At 44.4% G+C, this 18,293-nt stretch overlaps 1 protein-coding gene across 4 annotated transcripts in view; it reads left to right on the top strand.

The window, feature by feature from the left end:
• Positions 1-17,649, top strand: part of LOC125722941 (interleukin-1 receptor accessory protein-like 1) — a 242,827-nt gene extending 225,178 nt beyond the window's left edge. For 2 of the 4 annotated variants that reach the window (XM_048999237.1, XM_048999235.1), the window contains exons 9-12: positions 4,754-4,900; positions 10,697-10,867; positions 12,458-12,502; positions 13,984-17,649. In XM_048999237.1, coding sequence (XP_048855194.1) covers positions 4,754-4,900; positions 10,697-10,867; positions 12,458-12,502; positions 13,984-14,708 — 1,088 coding nt within the window. In that variant the 3' untranslated portion in view covers positions 14,709-17,649. The remainder of the gene's footprint in view (positions 1-4,753; positions 4,901-10,696; positions 10,868-12,457; positions 12,503-13,983) is intronic. The other 2 variants (XM_048999239.1, XM_048999238.1) reach the window with 2 other exon arrangements.
• The last annotated feature ends 644 nt before the right edge of the window (positions 17,650-18,293 follow it).

Raw genomic sequence — 18,293 nt, 5'->3', positions numbered from 1 at the left:
TGTGAGGCAAGTGAGGCATTGTTGTCAACACAAGGTCTGTCAAGACGCAGAAACATCTGCTGTCTGCAAAACCACCATTCTGAGAGTTCAGCGTCTGCGCGTCACTGAAAACGGCTACGTTGATAAATGCCACCGGAACAACACTGACGGTTCCCTTCACTGAAGTTCTTAAATGTGATAAAATACAGTATCATCCGATCAAAGGCCACTTTCTCTTTAATGTACTCTGCCTTTCAGTGCTTACATACGAGTGTGAATTCAGCACAGTTGTTCTGGTTATTGTGCCAGTGTTTGGTAAACATTTATGGGTTTATGTTTCTGCACATTGCTCTTGTTTATTTCTCTCAGTGTTCTGTGAAGATCGGTAATTAGCTCATGGAAATGATTTGGTGGCTGTGTAAGGACGTTTTTTCCAGTCCCCAAAAGTTGTCAAGTTGTGCATATATTTGCATAGTAAATCTCTTGGCTTTTAAACTTACAGTTTTTGAGAGAGCTTTGAAGGCACCCCAGTTCCATTTCATTTAGTTTATGAAAATATTTATGCTGTGTAAAATATCCTAGTGAGAAAAAACATACAGATTTTGTTGGCCTCTTCATTTGAAGCTTTTCAAAAGCCATAACCCCCCCCCCCCCCACCCCCCTGTTCAACCATGGAGATCGACATATATTAGTGATGTTTATTTTATGGATTTACAATGCAATATTGATGAGTTATGCACAATTGGGGCCGCGTTGCAGCTTCATGAAAAGGAGACGCTGTGTTTTCCTTCCTGAGCTGAGCAGAACAGCCAAAACTAAATCGCTTTTGAGCTCCATTCTTTTTAAAAAAAATAAAAAAACAAAGGCAGACGACATCGATTTAACCCCATAACATTAAACCTTATAGTTTGTTCACATATCTGTCAATCTACCTTGGGAGTAGGGAGGTGGGCTAATCGCAGGAAAACTGACACTTCATCCAAGATTACACATTTCCAGGGTGACAACAGACTGTGTTATAGGTGAGCCAGACAGCACTCTGTTTTCTCATCGCTAATGGAGGGATTTCAGGGGGAGAAACGCATTGGGCTTGAATTGGCTCTGTGTTCGGCCACCCGAACTGGCAGAGAAGGGGAACTGAAATGTTTTGTGCTGCGTTCCTTTAAATGGCACTGGACTCTATGATGTTTCAGGGGCGTCGGACCGCAGGCAATGGTGGACCTGACTAACTGGGGCCCTCCCCAGAAGTGGCCCTCACCCCCCCCCCCCCAAAGACTCAGAAATATTCGATTTTGGTTTCACTTCTGCTTATCTGCCTGCTTCCTGCTCCCATGCCCCCCCCCCCCCCCCCCCCCACCTCCTTGTCCACCTTTGCTGCCTCAGAAGTAAAAGTGGTTCGATCCTCTGGTGCACAAATCAATCATGTGAATGCAAAATGAAAACGAAAGTAAAACGAGGGTCTCAGAAGCGCAAGAACGGGGGAGAAACTTAAGGGGGCAGGCAACTGCTGACAGATTTCTTTCAGAAAACAGGTGAGCATTAAGTGCCAAACAGTAAATACATTGCAATAACGTAAGTTAGCTTGCAAACAGGCAAAATATGAACAGATAGCAAGTGTAAAATCTCCATTTAACCAGAGTATGATTGATGAGGCATGCTTACATTGTTGATTACTAGCTGTCTATATTGTACTTTAGTTTATTTTTCTCTTGAATTCCTCTCTACTGTGAGGGGCTGGCGCTCCATCCTGGGTTGTTCCCTGCCAGGTTGTTCCCTGCCCATAGCCTCCGGGATAGGCTCCAGACCCCCCACGACCCTGAATAGAATATGCGGTTTCCAAAAATGGATGGATGGATGGAATTCCTCTCTAATTACATAGCTTTGAAATGAGACTGAAGTCTAATCCTTATATAGCAAGATATATGTTTCAAAGCAACTTCTCTTAGTGACTGTCAGCTAATTAAGCTTTAGATGCATACCAACTGACCTAATTATTAAATATCGTAAAATACATGATATATTTTTCCCTACCCTAATTTTCTTGGCAGGGATTTGGGGGGTGAGACAAGGGACACAGGCATACTACAGTGTCCAGGGCCCAAAATCAGGTGCTACAGCCCTGGGCATCCAGTTTTGGGGGCATCCAGTTTTGCAGATATGCAGACTTTATCTAGAGCCAACTCAGAAAAATAAAGAAAAGACATCTAATGATTGAAAGCACATGTGTTTGACGTCCACTCGTGCTACAAATAAGAGGCGGAGACACGAAAATCAGTCAAACATTTATTCCAACGAGATTTAAATACGTTGCAGTGTGAATAGAAAACACATTAATATACGTTTTCAGTTAATTTCTTTATTTACTCATCCATGTCATTATTGGGTTTAACAAGCTCTATAGGGTTATCGAGACGCTCCAGATCTCCACGACAGTGACTGAGAACGGCACCTGGTCCAGTTGAAGCAATAAGGCACATTTACGGTTTAGTTCTCAGAATAATTTATGCTCGCGAGGCATGGGGTTCTGGCCTTTCCCTATGAGGTAAGTAGCTGGAACATTAGTGGCATACCCGGGAGCCAAAACGCGAGTCATGCCAGTCCAAGAGCATGGAGAATCTTGCAGTTCATCAGCCCCATCCAACATTCACACGTAAAGACAGGCCACCCTGAACGGCTTCGTCACGCTAATGCGCTAATTAGCATCACCAGCCAAAGCCAAGGTCTCATTGTACAATTCCCATATCCGTGCTCTCCCATGTAAGTTGTCTGGGGAGTTGCCTGCCTTGGAGTAATTGTTTTCTTTATTGCATATTCTGGACTCATCACCCCCCGCCCCACCACCCCTTGCCACACCCCCCATAAGTTATTAATGAGGTTCCCATGCCTGATGACGAGCACACTGGAGTTGTACTGCATGGCTGACTTCAGTGGCAAGGTCCAGCGGAAGCCCTGTGTTTTTAAATACTGCTGAATTTTGGTTCCACGAGGTGATAATAATTTACTCTGGTAAATTGTAGCAGCAGCTGCACAAAACACAGCGGAAATTATAGCTTGGCCAGAGTGAACCATGAAGGAGACGATACCCCAGACGGGCGGTTTAATGGGCCATGTTTTCATTGCTGTTCGCTCTGCCAAGGCCTGACCAGTGGCGTGGGACACAGACACTCCCCCCGTTCATCCGTTCTTAGTCCCTCAGGTTACCTGAAGCAGACGAATCAAGTGCGATATTCTCCGTAAAACGCATTGGAATTTTTCATTCTTTGCAAATGGAACAAATGAATTAGAGCGGTCAGGAAGATGTGTCATACTGGATTATTCATCAAATCAAAAACAAGGAAGACATCATTTTATACCAGTCGATAATTCTTCGCAATAGGGCACAAAATGTTGATTTTCTCGTAGAGGAGCACAGAATGTATCAATAAATATGCGGACCGACCTATGGACCATGAGCACATGTCAGTGTAAATAGTCAAACCTGGAGCCAAGCACAGCTTGAAAGATCATCAACACAAGGTGGCCTCTTCTGCCTCATTGAGTTCCCTCGGATTGCCCCCCTGTCAGGCAGACAAATTAGGCTGCATTCATTCCGTCAGCATCTCGATGGCTCCTCCGATTCATCATCACCCTCCAGCCCCGAAGGTGAGGCCGTGCCGGTGGCGAGGGCCACCCTGAAGCGGGCGGGTGAGCCAGCATTCAGCACGTCTCCCGAATCAAAATGCCAACGCTGACGGATAGCATGGGCATTTCCAAACATGAAGCTAGCTCTGGTTAGGAGGAGAAGGAAGAAAATGATGAATCGCAAACAGGCAAGCAGCTCTGTCAGATGTATTGGCACATAAGTGAGGCCTCCTCTCCAAAAGCAGAAGATAATTTGTCTTAATCTCCCAACGTTAATTGCAATTGGGTGCCACGGTGGGAGAAATCCAGCTAATTGGTGTGATTTTATAAAAGTGGAAAAACTCATTGGATGAGAACGTGAACATGCCCTTTTGTGAAGTGAAGACACCTATGAGCACAAAGGAAGGGAATCTACAAGCAGGGCATATAGGAAAAGTCCATCCATCAGGGTAGGGGCTAGACTCTTCAGAACGTAGCAAGGAAAACATTAAGGAGTTCATGGGTGGTCTTCCAATGGGAAGAGCAGGGATGGAGCAGGTGCTGTGCAAGTAGTTTTTCCTAACAGAACAACACCAATGGAGTCCAGTGTCAGCTGGTCTGAACTTGTCTCTTATTGGCTTATTTTGATAGCGCTAACATGCTGCATCGTCTGATTCATTGGACAGAAATGACTGTACTTATTTCCTTAACTTGCGTACGGGAACCTTGAGTTACTTGACGGCGTGACTCATGGTCTGTAGCTGACATGAACATGTTGGTTTCAATGTTATAACTTTTAGATCATTCATCACACACCGTCCACGTTAGTAAGAACATGGATGGATGCTATGGATGATCAAAGGTTTGATGGCTTGACCCTTCACCCCCTTGGAAGAGCGCTCCGTGACTAGTGGAGGGTACAGATTCTGCAGTGACCCCCTCCTCATCATCTCCCCTGACAGATTGATCAGTGTCAAGCTGCAGCAGCTGCTGAATTGGCCTCCAAAGAACAATCCCACTGCATCTTATGAAAATGCAACACAAAATCAAGACTTCTTTCTCTGTAATCTCTACTAGTGCAGTGTCCTTTCAGGGAGGCCTTCGGTATGTCTGCATCTGGGTATGTGGAGCCCCTGAATACATTTGAAGCCACCTGTCATGCTATGTCTCTCAGCAGAGCTTATGTACACGGTGGAGCTGGCCGGGGGGCTGGGCGCCATCTTCCTGCTTCTCGTCTGCTTGGTGACCCTCTACAAGTGCTACAGGATCGAGCTCATGCTTTTCTACAGAAATCACTTTGGCAGCGACGATGTGGACGGTGGTAAGTCCCCGTCACCCACTACGGGCCCGATGAGCACCACCCAACATTGTCATGTTGAGCTTCCTCGAGAAGGTTCAGATTGGAGTATCTGTAGAGAGTATTTATTGGGATTCAGTAGCTTAGCCTATGCGGTTGTCCCAGAGGACTTCAGCTTTTACCAAACACCCCCCCCCCCTCCCTCCCCCCCCCCCGGGGCTTGAACCATCAGTCATCATACAGCTGGATATTTTCAAGTATGACCCCTAACGATATGGAACAATTCAGGGTGGGACTGGACCACGTTTTTACTCCCTCTCAGCTCCCGATAGTAAAAAGTGATTACTCCCAGGAGTAAAAATGTATACTGTCTGCCAGGGCACTGGGAGAAAGCAAAAATGTGGACCGTCTGTAGGTTGGGAAACATTGGCTAAGAGGTTTAGGGGGTCTCATGATGTACAGTGGCATGGCAGCCAATCAGAATGCACAACAGACAGCTTCTGCTTACCCTCACAGTTCAAGGATGACTAGAGCCACATCACAAGGCATGGAGTGAAAATTCATTTCAAAGCCAGTTTGATTCTAAAACACTTTATTGGTTTAACTTCTTTAATTCAACAGCTGCTATCAGAGTCCAAGTAGCTGCCCATACACAAGGGGAGCAGCAGGGATCACCGACTGATTCACAAAGAACAGTGATCTTCAGACTAGGCTTCTGAATCCTGTTTGTTTTCCATTTTGTGAATTTGGGACACGTCGTAATCTCTGTTCTTCCCTTGTTACATTTGAACTCCGTAGTACAGAGATTTTCTTTGATTCCGTCAGCAAAGGAGGCCCATGAAAGCTGAATGCACATTAAGGAATCTGAAACTGAAATTTATGTGTAACACTTTAAAATTCAGGGCCGGCATGAAAATGAGAAGACCGACTATTCCAGGAGTCACAGCAAGACTCAAAAAAAAATAAATAAATAAACCTTTGATGAGGCTACAGTGACGTAAACCTGTTTCGAGAGAAATATGAGGAAGGTATATTTCAAGAGGCCTTTCGGCAGACGCGGCATGGCATGGGGGCAGTGCCATCTGAGTGGCGGATAAGCCAAGCATTCTAATTACTAGCTGCTTCAGACAGAGGCTCAGCAGCAGATATATAAAATAATTGATGATTCCCAGGCATATTAAAAACAAGAAGGGGAGAGCACTTCTGGGTACTGGATTCTGGACCCTCCACTTAACAGGGACAAGCCTTTGTCTCCTTTAATTGCAGCGAATGAGTAAGCAAAGGCTGACATAAATGGGATTTCAGTTTGCCTCCTCTGTAAAGCAACAGCTTCCAAGTCCTCGGGGAAAGGGGACCCTCAGACGTCCACGTTTCTGCTCCCTCCCAGCTCCCTGCCGGGAGCAAAAATGTTGACCGTCTGGCATGGAGCTGGGAGGGAGCAAAAACGTGGACCGTCTGCCCTAAGGGGATCGGTTCCAATAAGCTACCTGGTGTAGCCAGGGCACCAGTAGGTTGTTTATGCTGCACTGAAGCCTAGTATTGACTTGCAGTCACCCTCCCTTTAAACCTTCCCCTTAAGGCCTGGCTTGAGCCTGGCTCCCATTGGCTCTCTCCTTCCATTCCTAAAAAACAGGGATTTCAGTTCAGGTTGTGGATGTTGAGAAGGTTCAGTGGATACATCTCTCTATTATTTTATATTGTATACTACAACGGAGCAGATTATGGAGGACAACAACAGACATTATAAGCTTTATTGTAGGATTAGAGACACCTGAGATGCTGAGATCTGTACAGGCCGCAGCTTTGGGCACTGAGCCGTCCTGTTACATGTAGACACTGACTGTGGATATCGCCCCTCTTTTATATTAGATAAGATAAATGTAGAAGTTTAACACTGAAGCCAACTAATGGGCCCCCAAACTGCCCAATTCTGCAAGGGCCATGAATCCTCAGGGGCCCGAGGTTCTAGAAGATAATACTGATGTTACATATTACATTTCATCTCCTCTGAAACCAAGCCTACCTCACAGATCAGTGATTCATCGCCGCGGTAACAGTTTTCTCTCTGCCCACGTCTCTTTTCCGCTTAACTGAACAGGAGTGTGATTTCTCGCCCGAGCAGGCGATAAGGCGGACACTCTGCACCAGCTCCCGGTTCGACTTTCTTTCGGGTCACGGAGGACCGAGGCGTTGTCATTCTGTCAGAACCCAGGGCTAATGGTGTGAGCGGTTTGTTTCATTTTCAGTCAGCCTTTCTGTAATCATACTAGATTGAAGGCTTGCCCGTAATTTGCCACAGAGGAAATAAGTTTCTAAATTTCGTTTCAAGGTTATCAAGCTTCACATCGTCTGTGCACTTTACTGCTTTCTGAAGAACCATGTACTTCTTTTGAAATCATTTATGTAAAACTAAAATATAGAGACCACTCTATATTTTTAAACAAATCTGCATTTTTAAATCCTGGTTTAATCATGGTTCTGCTGGCAGAAGGCTACACTAAGCAGTATGTTGCTTCCAGGTTCACAGTTTCTAAGACAGCAGTACACATGAATAAGGTGAAACAGGAGACACTGGGAATGACCCGAAACCTGCCAGGTAAAGGGCAGAAGAGAGATTATTGTTAACTTGTCCAAGAATTTCTCATGAATCGTAGGATGACATCAAGTGACCTTCAAAAGGAATAGGAAACATTAAGTGCAGGTGTGAGGTGCACTGCTGGGGCAGTTTGTATCAGACTCCTAGAAGCAGGACTGAAGTCCCATAAAGCAAGGAAGAAATCCTTCATCAATGACAAACGGAGAAGAACCAGGCTGCAGTTAGCAAAAAAAAATAAAAATAAAAATTATATATATATATATATATATATATAAAACTTCACTATATAACTTTGTTTCATGGAATTTTCCTTTGGAAACACATGTTGGCCGTCTCATCAGAGCTGGAGCGATCTTCAGTTTAATCCATTAAGAGCCGGCATCTATCACACCGTTCCGCGCAGTAATGGATGCCAGCCATCCTCTGACAGTAGTGTTAATTTTTCTTCCGGCCTGCAAGAGGGGAGTTTATGATTTGCTTTTCTCACTCTGGGTGATGGTGTCTAGAAACATGGAGCTTAGACAGGGACGAAATGCAGAAATCACTGACACAGGTACATGTAGTTCGAGTACGACTGCAGTCCCAATGGAGGATGAACAAAGTGAGGTAATCATCGAAGGCCACACTGAGGTCCCCGCAGTAATGAAGATGAGCGATGTGAGGTCATAACTTAGGGCCACGGTGAGGCCATCACCAAAGGCCACAGTGAGGTCATCACCAAGGGCTATAGTGAGGTCATCACCAAGAACTATAGTGAGGTCATCACCAAGGGATATAGTGAGGTCATCACCAAGGGCCACAGTGAGGTCCCAACAGTGATGATGATGTTTCAGCCCCCACACACGCTACCCTGCTGGACATCACCAGCCACCCTAATGCACCACAGAGCTCACACTTCTGATTACTTTCAGCAAGACCGTCTATACGGGGGCGGTATGGTGGTGCAGTGGTTAGCACTGTTGCCTCACACCTCTGGGACCCGAGTTCAAGTCTCCGCCTGGGTCACATGTGTGCGGAGTTTGCATGTTCTCCCCATGTCGTCGTGGGGTTTCCTCCGGGTACTCCGGTTTCCCCCCACAGTCCAAAGACATGCTGAGGCTAATTGGAGTCGCTAAATTGCCCGTAGGTGTGCATGTGTGAGTGCATGGTGTGTGAGTGTGCCCTGCGATGGGCTGGCCCCCCATCCTGGGTTGTTCCCTGCCTCGTGCCCATTGCTTCCGGGATAGGCTCCGGACCCCCCGCGACCCAATAGGATAAGCGGTTTGGAAAATGGATGGATGGAAGACCGTCTATACAGCATAACCAGCTCTGTCCCCACACTTTAATTTATTTACTTAATTTTTTTTTTTTAGATTTTTCCGAATCTTTCCTTACAGTTTTGGGAAATGTTGGGATGAGCACTGAAAATTAACTGAGATTAATTACCATCTGAGTGCCGCCTTCGTTACGCACTGCTACCCTGCTCACCTCAGAAAATAAACTCCAATCACATTATTCACTATGCAGCACATAATCAATTAAGCTTTAACTGTGAATAACACAGCATGCTTATGCCTTAGACGATCCTCAGCTACGCCTGCCTAAGGGCAGGATGCTTCCCGCCCAGTCATTAAAATAAAGATGTTCCCTTCATGTAAAATGTCTGAATCAAATCTGAAAGTGGAGGCCTTAGGAGACTGGGGGTGCAGCTGGACCGCTGACTTCATCCCCACTCGAATAGTGCCCTGTCTCGCTCTGCTGTGATTGGCTGCGCCTTCCACTCGTTACCTTTCGAGTGCCACAAACCGAAGTCTTAGCCATAATGACTGATTAGATGCCAGATAATACCATTTACTGCTGCCCCACCCTGTCCTTGATGGTTAAAACACTTCAGAAATTAGAATATTCATTAATGGGCTCAGAATGGTATTGGAACGCGTGTCTCGCCTCATGATCCACGCAGACGTGGCTCTCGGAGTTTGGCCCGCGGAGCCGGTGGGCCGCATGTATGGCAGTGCTGATGGTGTTGACAGGACAGCTTACAGCACCGCTGGCCTTCAGAAAGGCTCCAGGATCAACATCTCACGCTGAGCCCTCTCCATACCACCCTTTCAGCAACACCCCCCCCCACACACACACACACACAGTATTATTGAATACTGTGACTCTTACGACCTTGAGACTCTTAGTTGCTCTACTGAATGCACTTGATGCCTGTTAAAAATGTTTGTCTCCAGTTTAGTCGATTAAATTGCACCTCGGCCTGAACATAGGATAAGGTGTGGCCTATATCAAGGGGACAGGAGAGGTAGAATTGCTCATGGTCTGTGTTCTTCATGATGAGCCTCTTATCTTGTTAGCGCTGATTTTAAAGGGGCAGTTCCCCCCAGAACCTTGGTGCTATTTATCCATCCAAGATGTTCTTCTGGGTGTTGCCTAGTTTTGGAGATATCGGCCATAAGGATTTGTTCTACTAGATGGGTAGATAGCACTAAAGCCCCTCTGAAACGTATATTTTTTCAATTTTGGGATGAACTGCCTCTTTAAATGCAGAAACAGACTCTGAATTAATATTTTTACTGAGTAATGGTTAAAGTCATGGCCATATGGCCGGCAGTATGATCTTACAGGGGACTGTGTTGTCGTACCCTTGAGCGATGTGCTTGACCTGAATTGCTTCATTTATCGCTTTAACAGCTGAAGAGTAAGGCTGTTATGTAGTTATGTACCTCTGTCATTATCCTATAATCTGGTTTATTAAAGGCCTGGTTTATGGAATCTGAAGAGAGGAAATTGCGAGAGAATCACCGTGGGTCCATTTTTGTTTGAGTGGCATTAAATGAGATGTTTACAATCTCATTTAATGCCACTCAAATGATGAGTGCGGTGATGTTAGTCCTCATGGTGTTTTGGTTTGAATAGCTCTCCTGTTAGGTTCTTACAGTATTTAGTGATGTATAGCATAGCTCTCGCTCCAGTCCTAACTGGTCTCTCATTGGAGGCTTAGCCTAGCAGGCCTAGCATGAAAGCTAGCATCTTGACAGCCGTGTGCTTATCTATCTCGCTTGTGCCTTGAACAGCAGCATCTGCTGAATGAATAAATATGAATGATCAATGGCAAATTGGACGCAACTCTGCCATATTAGATGACATCTGTAGTGCCGCTGTTCCCAGAAAACGTAACAGATTCAGGTGTCTTCTGTGCACACTGTAATGACGGAAGGTGTTATGGTTATTCCCGTCAGAAAACAAGGACTACGACGCATATCTATCCTACACCAAAGTGGACCCTGATCAGTGGAACCAGGAGACTCAGGAAGAGGAGCGCTTTGCACTAGAGATTCTGCCCGACGTCCTGGAAAAGCATTATGGGTATAAACTCTTCATTCCAGACAGGGACTTGATCCCAACAGGAAGTAAGTACCGGCCGGATGCCTGCGGAACGTGTCTTGTGGCTGTTAACTTTCGTCTGAAAACAGAGGTTACTGTACGTCCAGCGTGCATTGTTGATGTTGACGCAGCTACCTTGCAACTTCACAACTTGCCATAGTGCGATGTGTCGTCATTTGCGGCAAGTTAGCTAAGCTGCGCAGCTCTACAATTACCAAGCAAGTCTGTGTTCCACTGTACTGTTATGTTAGATGAGCTAGGCATCTGTTAAGAAACATGTTCACTGTTCAAGGGAAGCCTCCTAGAGCAGAGTGAAATTTAGTGATTGTGAGCATGTTGACGTTTGTGACATCACAGTTTTAAATATCCAATAGCCTTTGAGTACCAGTGTATATCCATTTTGGATGAAGTGATGTCGGCGATTGAGCTCTTTGCAATATGAATGGTGCTCGTGTTGCATTGTAATGTGTAGCCCTGTCCGGCATGCTGTCTCCGTGCTCTGAGCATGCGTCAGTTGATGTGCACCCGCATGTTACACATCCCTAGCATCCCTTTCATCATCTCTATGACCTCAGCTGCACTTGGCATGAAAGCTCAATATGTGTTAATCGCCTCATCGCCCACTCCCTGGTTGTGGCATTAAGAGGTATAATCTGACGTAAAATAGTAAATCTATAATCAGGATGTGGTCATTTGTCAGTCTGCACATTCTGCTGCATTATTTCTCTTATGAATAAATACAGATCAATTCACAGATGCTGAAATATAAACTGCAGGTTTCTGTAGTGATGCATAGATGTTCCTTGCAAAGAACCAGAACCCTCATTTCTTTGTATTCAATTACCATATGCATTTTGTGTTTTAATAGAGAGTGTTTTACCTCCCGTAAGAAGATATTTGGCAAAAATAGAATACAGGATAGGGAGGTTCATAAGTCTTTCCACTTTTAAACTTTGTGATAAACCCAAGGTGACCGTAGGAGTGAGCGCTCCATTCTGACTGATGTTTTGCCATCTGCTACCATGACGGGTGCCTCTTTCCGCCCTCGTTACCCTGCCTGTTGATGTTCTTCTGTCCTCTTTCACTTTCCAAACCACCCACTGCAATGTAAATCATCATTTTTTTGTGGCCGTTCACTGTTGTTTTTTTTTTAATCTTCAGGGAACCGTTAGGTTATAATATGGGACGTGGTGCTGGTGATGTAAAATATCACCATCACAGGTCATAGTGTATTTGTTGCACTACAGCTTTCATTTGCATAAACTGCCCAGAGTTACGCGGCGCAGTTATTTCTGATTTTGCAGCATTATCTCACCCAGAAGACCTACAAGATGGGAATAATTAGGATTCCTAATTGGCCAAATTCGTAATTACATTTTTGTCATGAATTCAAGCATTGCGTGCCACTTATTACAGTGTAACAAAGCTTCTGTAGCTCCAGGTCCCATATTAAACTGGAATAACCTGGTCATGTTGAAAAAGAGGGCGAAGGCGGGGAGAAACTGGGGAGGAGAAACGCCATGTTTATGCTGGTGTTCTGCGCCCCCTGGCTTCTTCCCTGATGCCATCCTGCAACCTCCTGATAAGAGTTTGAATGTTGAAATATTTATGTTTAGGTTTCACCAATGATCATTTCCAGGATGACACAGGACTCGTGAGAGGTACTCATTCCAAACCTTCTCCGCTTGTGTCAGCAACCACAATGTCCTCCATCCACAGACAATTTCCCTCAATAAATAGTCCGCTCTACTTAAAGGGAGTTGGGTGGGTCCTTCCATTCATCCTGTACAGAAGTAAGTCCTATTAGACGGCCAGTGAGAACATTAGCCTTCTGTTACCGTGATGGCATTGTTCTCTGGGTCTCCTGCTGACAGAGTCCTTATGTGCAAAAGGCAGGTACCTCCATCTACGGAGCTCAGGCACCACCTAATCTCAGCAGACAGAGAGGGTGCAGATATAGCGAGCAATAGAGAGGGGGGCTCTGATGGCATTACGCGCAGTGGCGAGACAGGGTGCCGTTCCCGGAGCAGGCTGCCTGTATTTGATGTCCTCTTTGAAAGCGAAGTTCAGCCGCCGTGGTTTTAGCCCCATTAAAGAGGAAGCGAAATGCCTTTGTGTTCGGCATGGCACCGGTTCAGCAAGCGCTAAAAGTCTCCTGAGAGTGCCAGGCTTGGCCTACTCGAGGAAGAGTGTGCCGGTCAGTAGAGCTGTTTCAGTAAGATGCGCAGTATTTCTGTAGAGCCATTTCAGTCAGACGCTGAATACATCTTTCTTGCTGTTCGACTGAAATACTACGTGTATTAGTTACATGGTAAGTATTTTAGTACAACCATGTCAGTGATGTTTTTGTTACTCGCTGATTCTTCAATGGAGGTATTTTAGTTAGATGCTGAGATTTCAGTTGGGAGTGTTTCAGTTCAGGTGCTATTTCAGTGCACAACTACAGGGGTTATCCTTTCTCTCCCTACCAGAAATCTGATGTGTTGGAGAGCAGGTAGAGTGATTTCCCCCTGCCTCGTTAGTTTCAGAAATTGCTTTTGTTTAGTTTTTACTGTAAATACTTGTTTAAATAGTCTTGGATCAGTTTTTTACTAGCCGTTTGACTTTCTGTTCGTCTGTCTGTGTCATGCCCCCTGCTTTAACCATTCTCTGCTTTTCAACCTGGGCTTTTATATGGAAAGTTGGGAGAAACCAAATCTAACCGCCACATTTGCATTTTCAAGCACTGAAGAATATCAACACATGCCGATTTGTTAGAGAAATCGTGTAAAGTGGTAGTTTCTGAATTAATATTTACAGCAGAAACTTGTCATATTAACCGTCAAGTAAAGAGCTGTTTAGATCTGAGGAACATGAAAAGGTTCTCCGTGTTGATCAGTGATTCTCAAGCCTGGTCATACTGGGACTCAGTGTGAAGCTTTGTTGTTTCACTGACAACCAGTGTACTGACAACGGGTCAGTATATTTTGTAAACTGGTTCAGTGGGTCGTTTAAGCACTCAACTGGGCTGAAAATCTGCACACACTTCAGCTCACCAGAGCCAGTGTTGAGAACCACAGGTCTTGAGAAACATTGGGTGGAGGTTTGGGGCGGAGCCTTTCTCACCCGTCACCTCCGTCTCTGTTTGACGGCCGATCCATAGCCTACATCGAGGACGTGGCGCGCTACGTCGACCAGAGCAAGCGGCTCATCATCGTCATGACGCCAACCTACGTGCTCCGGCGCGGCTGGAGCATCTTCGAGCTGGAGACGCGCCTGAGGAACATGCTGGCGACAGGCGAGGTCAAGGTGATCCTCATCGAGTGCGCCGAGCTGCGCGGCATCATGAACTATCAGGAGGTGGAGGCCCTCAAACACACCATCAAGATGCTCTCCGTCATCAAGTGGCGGGGTCCCCAGAGCAGCAAGCTCAGCTCCAAGTTCTGGAAACACTTGCGGTACGAGATGCCCTTCAAACGTCCCCAGCCTGTCGCCTCTCACGAGCAGGTCCTGGATGTCAGCGAGCCGGGCCCCTTCAGCGAGCTCCAGACAGTCTCCGCCATCTCCATGGCGGCCGCCACCTCTACCGCCATGGCGACGGCGCACCCAGAGCTGCGCTCCACCTTCCACAACACCTACCACACTCAGATGCGGCAGAAACATTACTACCGTAGCTACGAATACGACGTTCCCGCGGGCGGCACCCTGCCAGCGCTGTCTTCGCTGGGCAGCCAGCACACCTACTGCAACATCCCCATGACTCTACTGAACGGGCAGCGGCCACAGAACAAGTCGCCGCGCAAGCCCAGCCTGGAGGAGGCGCACACCAACAACGCCATGCTCCCACTGTTGCCACGGGAGACCAGCATATCGAGTGTCATCTGGTGACGTAGACTGAGGGATAGCGGCCAGGGCAACTGACTCGGCCCATTCACCAGGACCGTGGCCTGGGCGACAGTCTCGGTCAGACTGGCTCCACAGGGATTAAAACGAAACAAAATGAAAAAAAATAAAGTGAACAAAAAAAAAATAAAACAGCAAAAATAAATGGCGATCGAAAAAAAAAATGAGGAATGAGAGAACACCCACATGTTTTTTTCCACACACATTCACCTACACAAAATGAGGAAAACAGGGTCTTGTATATATTTCCAGTTTCTTTGTAGCATCTGTGTCTTCCTGTTCCTTTTGCGTTTCCGCTGCCTCCTGCTGTCCATTATGACTTCGTTTGTTCTCCTCACCCAATCTTCCGAACAGATCTTTGCCTTTTGTGTTTGATTTCACCCCGAGAAACAGAAAGCAGGTTTGTGGAGTCATGGACTGGACTGTAGTCTTTATTTTTCCATATATCTTGACTTAGTGTAGTTTAAATGATTTTTTTTTTTTGTTAACATTTTTGGAGAATACTTGGACATGGCGAAGTTTTATTTGAAGGAGCAACATCCTTTTTTGTTGGCCTGTGTAAAGGGTGTGACACTCGTTTTCAGTGGGTATTAAAAAACTATAGATTATGCAAAAAGTTCAGACACTTGTCAGTAATATTTCCTCCTGGAAGAACAAGGAGAGGCGATTAGTGAGTGGTGCTAGATTTTCTCAAACTGATGGTGTGTATTTGAGCTGTAGCTCTCTAAAAAACTTAATATTTTCTATTTTAAAAAAAAAAACAACAGCCTTGCTGTTTAGGTTGATAGTGAAATGTCTCACCTTAAAATATTCTGTAGATTATTTTAAAAAAGGAGTATATTTTTGTAACAAAAAGAATTCGCTTGGTCAGTCATACTTAACATCTCATTCCACGTGAGTGAGCAGGCCGCAGAGGTGTGTACATCAGAGTTCTGTACTACATGGTTCCTGGGTTGTGAAGCCAACAAAGTGGATTTTGAATCCTTCACTAAATATTTTCATTATTATTTATGATAAAAGGAAATATTGCATTTTTGTTGGTTTTGTCAAGTTCTTGAGATTTTGGTCCTAAGGATGACTTCTCCACATGTTAAATCATGTTTAGGGGACAAAAAAAAAGTTAATTTATGTGTTGAAAGACATTTTTAATCACCTATGAAGGTGTAATTTCTGAGTATGCATAGCAACTAGATATGTATTCTATATATAAATATATATATAAAACGCAATTCACACTTGGAAAGAAAATGGCTATCTTTACAGAGACACAGTCATGATAAATTACCCACCATTTCTTACTCTACGTCCTTGATGTCTCCTTAGTGCCTCCCTATTCCATCTACAACATATCTTGTCTGTAAAGTGTTTTAATGCACTCTCTCGCCTCCTGCCTGTTTGGGGTGGTACTACAGCTACCTGAGTGCTTTGAAAAGTCCCTATTTAGTCGTGTGGCTGTTCGCTACATAACTCCCAGGTAAGAAGAGGTTGCATTTACCTCAGTTTGTCCAAAAAAAGTAGAGTAACCCCTTGCACATCTGACCGCCTCAGGACTGGTTAAATGAAAAGTCTGGTTATTGAATCATGTTCTGCTTGTAAGATGGAGGAAGGTCACAAATGCACATACATTGCCTTGATCTCACTTTTCCAAAATTTCTACCTTTCAATTTCCAGATTAAACTAACTTTTTATGATTTATATTACATGTAAATAAAACATAACACCATCAATGCAGTTAGAAGAAATCAAAGATGATGTTGCTAATCAGACATATACCGCTATGTTTTAATTTTGACAGATTTGTAGAAAGGTCCCTTTTACTGTAGATGAAAGTCCCTTCATAGCCCAAAATCATCCACTGTAACATCATAGTTTTTAAATACAGTATTTCTGGGGCATGAAATTACATGCCAGTCCCCTAATTTGTACTGATAAATGCAATAACTGAAGATAAACAGCTGGGGAAGAGACAGGCAGTGATTTTTAATGTGAGGGATAACTGCTATGTTTAAGTAACAGAGTTGCTTCAGTGCTTTTAGCAAGCCTGAACCTTAGTTCCAACACGACCTATGGATTTTTGAACTGTGCGATTCTTTTTTTCCAAACATCAGTTTTCAAAGAACAAATGTATCTGATCTTACAACGCCACTGGGTCACAGGTGTTGTTCCACAAAACTTTGGTTCTTTCAAGCCTGAAGATGTTCTGCTTTCCTTCTGTTGCATCACGGGTAAGTATTAAGGGCACAAACTGAAACAAGAGGTTGCAAACCCTCCCCAGATTTATTTCCTGTTTATTTTGTAACATAAACAGCATTTTTAATTAGGATGGCTGGGTTTTATGTAAGAGACTGGTTAAATTAACTGAATGTAAGATACGGACAAGAATTATGCAACATAATCAATCAACGGGATAGGTAAGAGTAGGGGCCATGCAAGTTTTCTCAGTCTAAAGACAAATGAATCTTCTCCTAATGTCTATCTTTAATAAATGTAATGATTCGAACAGTCAGTGCTGGTTTTTGTCGATCGTCTGGAGGCTGGGTTAAGCTTCGGGAGCTGTGGAGATTTCATAATCTACACCGAAAATTCGCAGCAGATCAGTCTACGGGCTTGAGGGAAAAGACCAACAAAACGTTTCTTTTCACTGTATTTGTTTTCTAAGACATTGTACGTGTATATATATATATATATATAAATGAAAGTGGAAAATACTATGAAGACAATCTTGCCATGTTCATAAAACCAATGTTTGCATTTTCCAAGTGAGTGGCGAATTGTTTTATGAACATTTGTATTAAATAACACATAGCACAGACCTACAACAGGCACTTTCGCGGTTCTGAGACTAAAGGTTAAGATTCTCTTTGTCTCTCGTTTTTATGTTTGTTTTTTTTCTTTGATTATTTTTTTTCTTTTTTTACTCTGTACTTGCAATGTTAATTGAAGAAATACTATTATTAATAATAATAATAATAAAAACCAAATTTAATAATTGGTTTATTCATTGGTTGATTTAATCTCCCCTAAATGAATGTGAAGCCAGGAAGGAGAATACAGTAGAAGTACATAACCAAGCCCGTTTGGTTTTTAGATTTTTATGCGAGGTACCCTGTCTGAAATGACGACGCAAGGCGACGTTTTGTGTCAGTGTGGTGAAATGCAAGAAATAACAAATTATGTGTATTTAACTTCTGATTAATACTAAGCGCTCAAATGTGAATGAGGGTCCGACGAGAGCATCAGCCACAGAGCACCATAGGCCAGCATATGGGCATGAATATGAATTGACGTGGTAATGTCAGACCTACAGAGCAATATACCGAACTGGGTGTTACGTAAGTCATGCAGTGAAGTAGGAGTCAAAGGCATGGGTGAGGTTTGAAGAGAATCGCCATGAATAAAGAAGAAGAGGCAGTGCGGTGATTACATATCTGCTGTCGAGTAAGTAAAGCCTGAGTTTTAGGGTTAGAATTACAATACGGACATTTTTCCAGCACCGGTGGGTTATTGGTCATGATATAAATGCAAGAAAGCACCAATTACCAGCTGCAGTCCACAAAAAAAACACACACA

The sequence above is a fragment of the Brienomyrus brachyistius genome, unplaced genomic scaffold, assembly GCF_023856365.1.
Source record: "Brienomyrus brachyistius isolate T26 unplaced genomic scaffold, BBRACH_0.4 scaffold44, whole genome shotgun sequence".
NCBI lineage: Eukaryota > Metazoa > Chordata > Actinopteri > Osteoglossiformes > Mormyridae > Brienomyrus > Brienomyrus brachyistius.
Note: the sequence above shows the minus strand (reverse complement) of the source record. Positions and strands in the feature narration are given on the sequence as shown.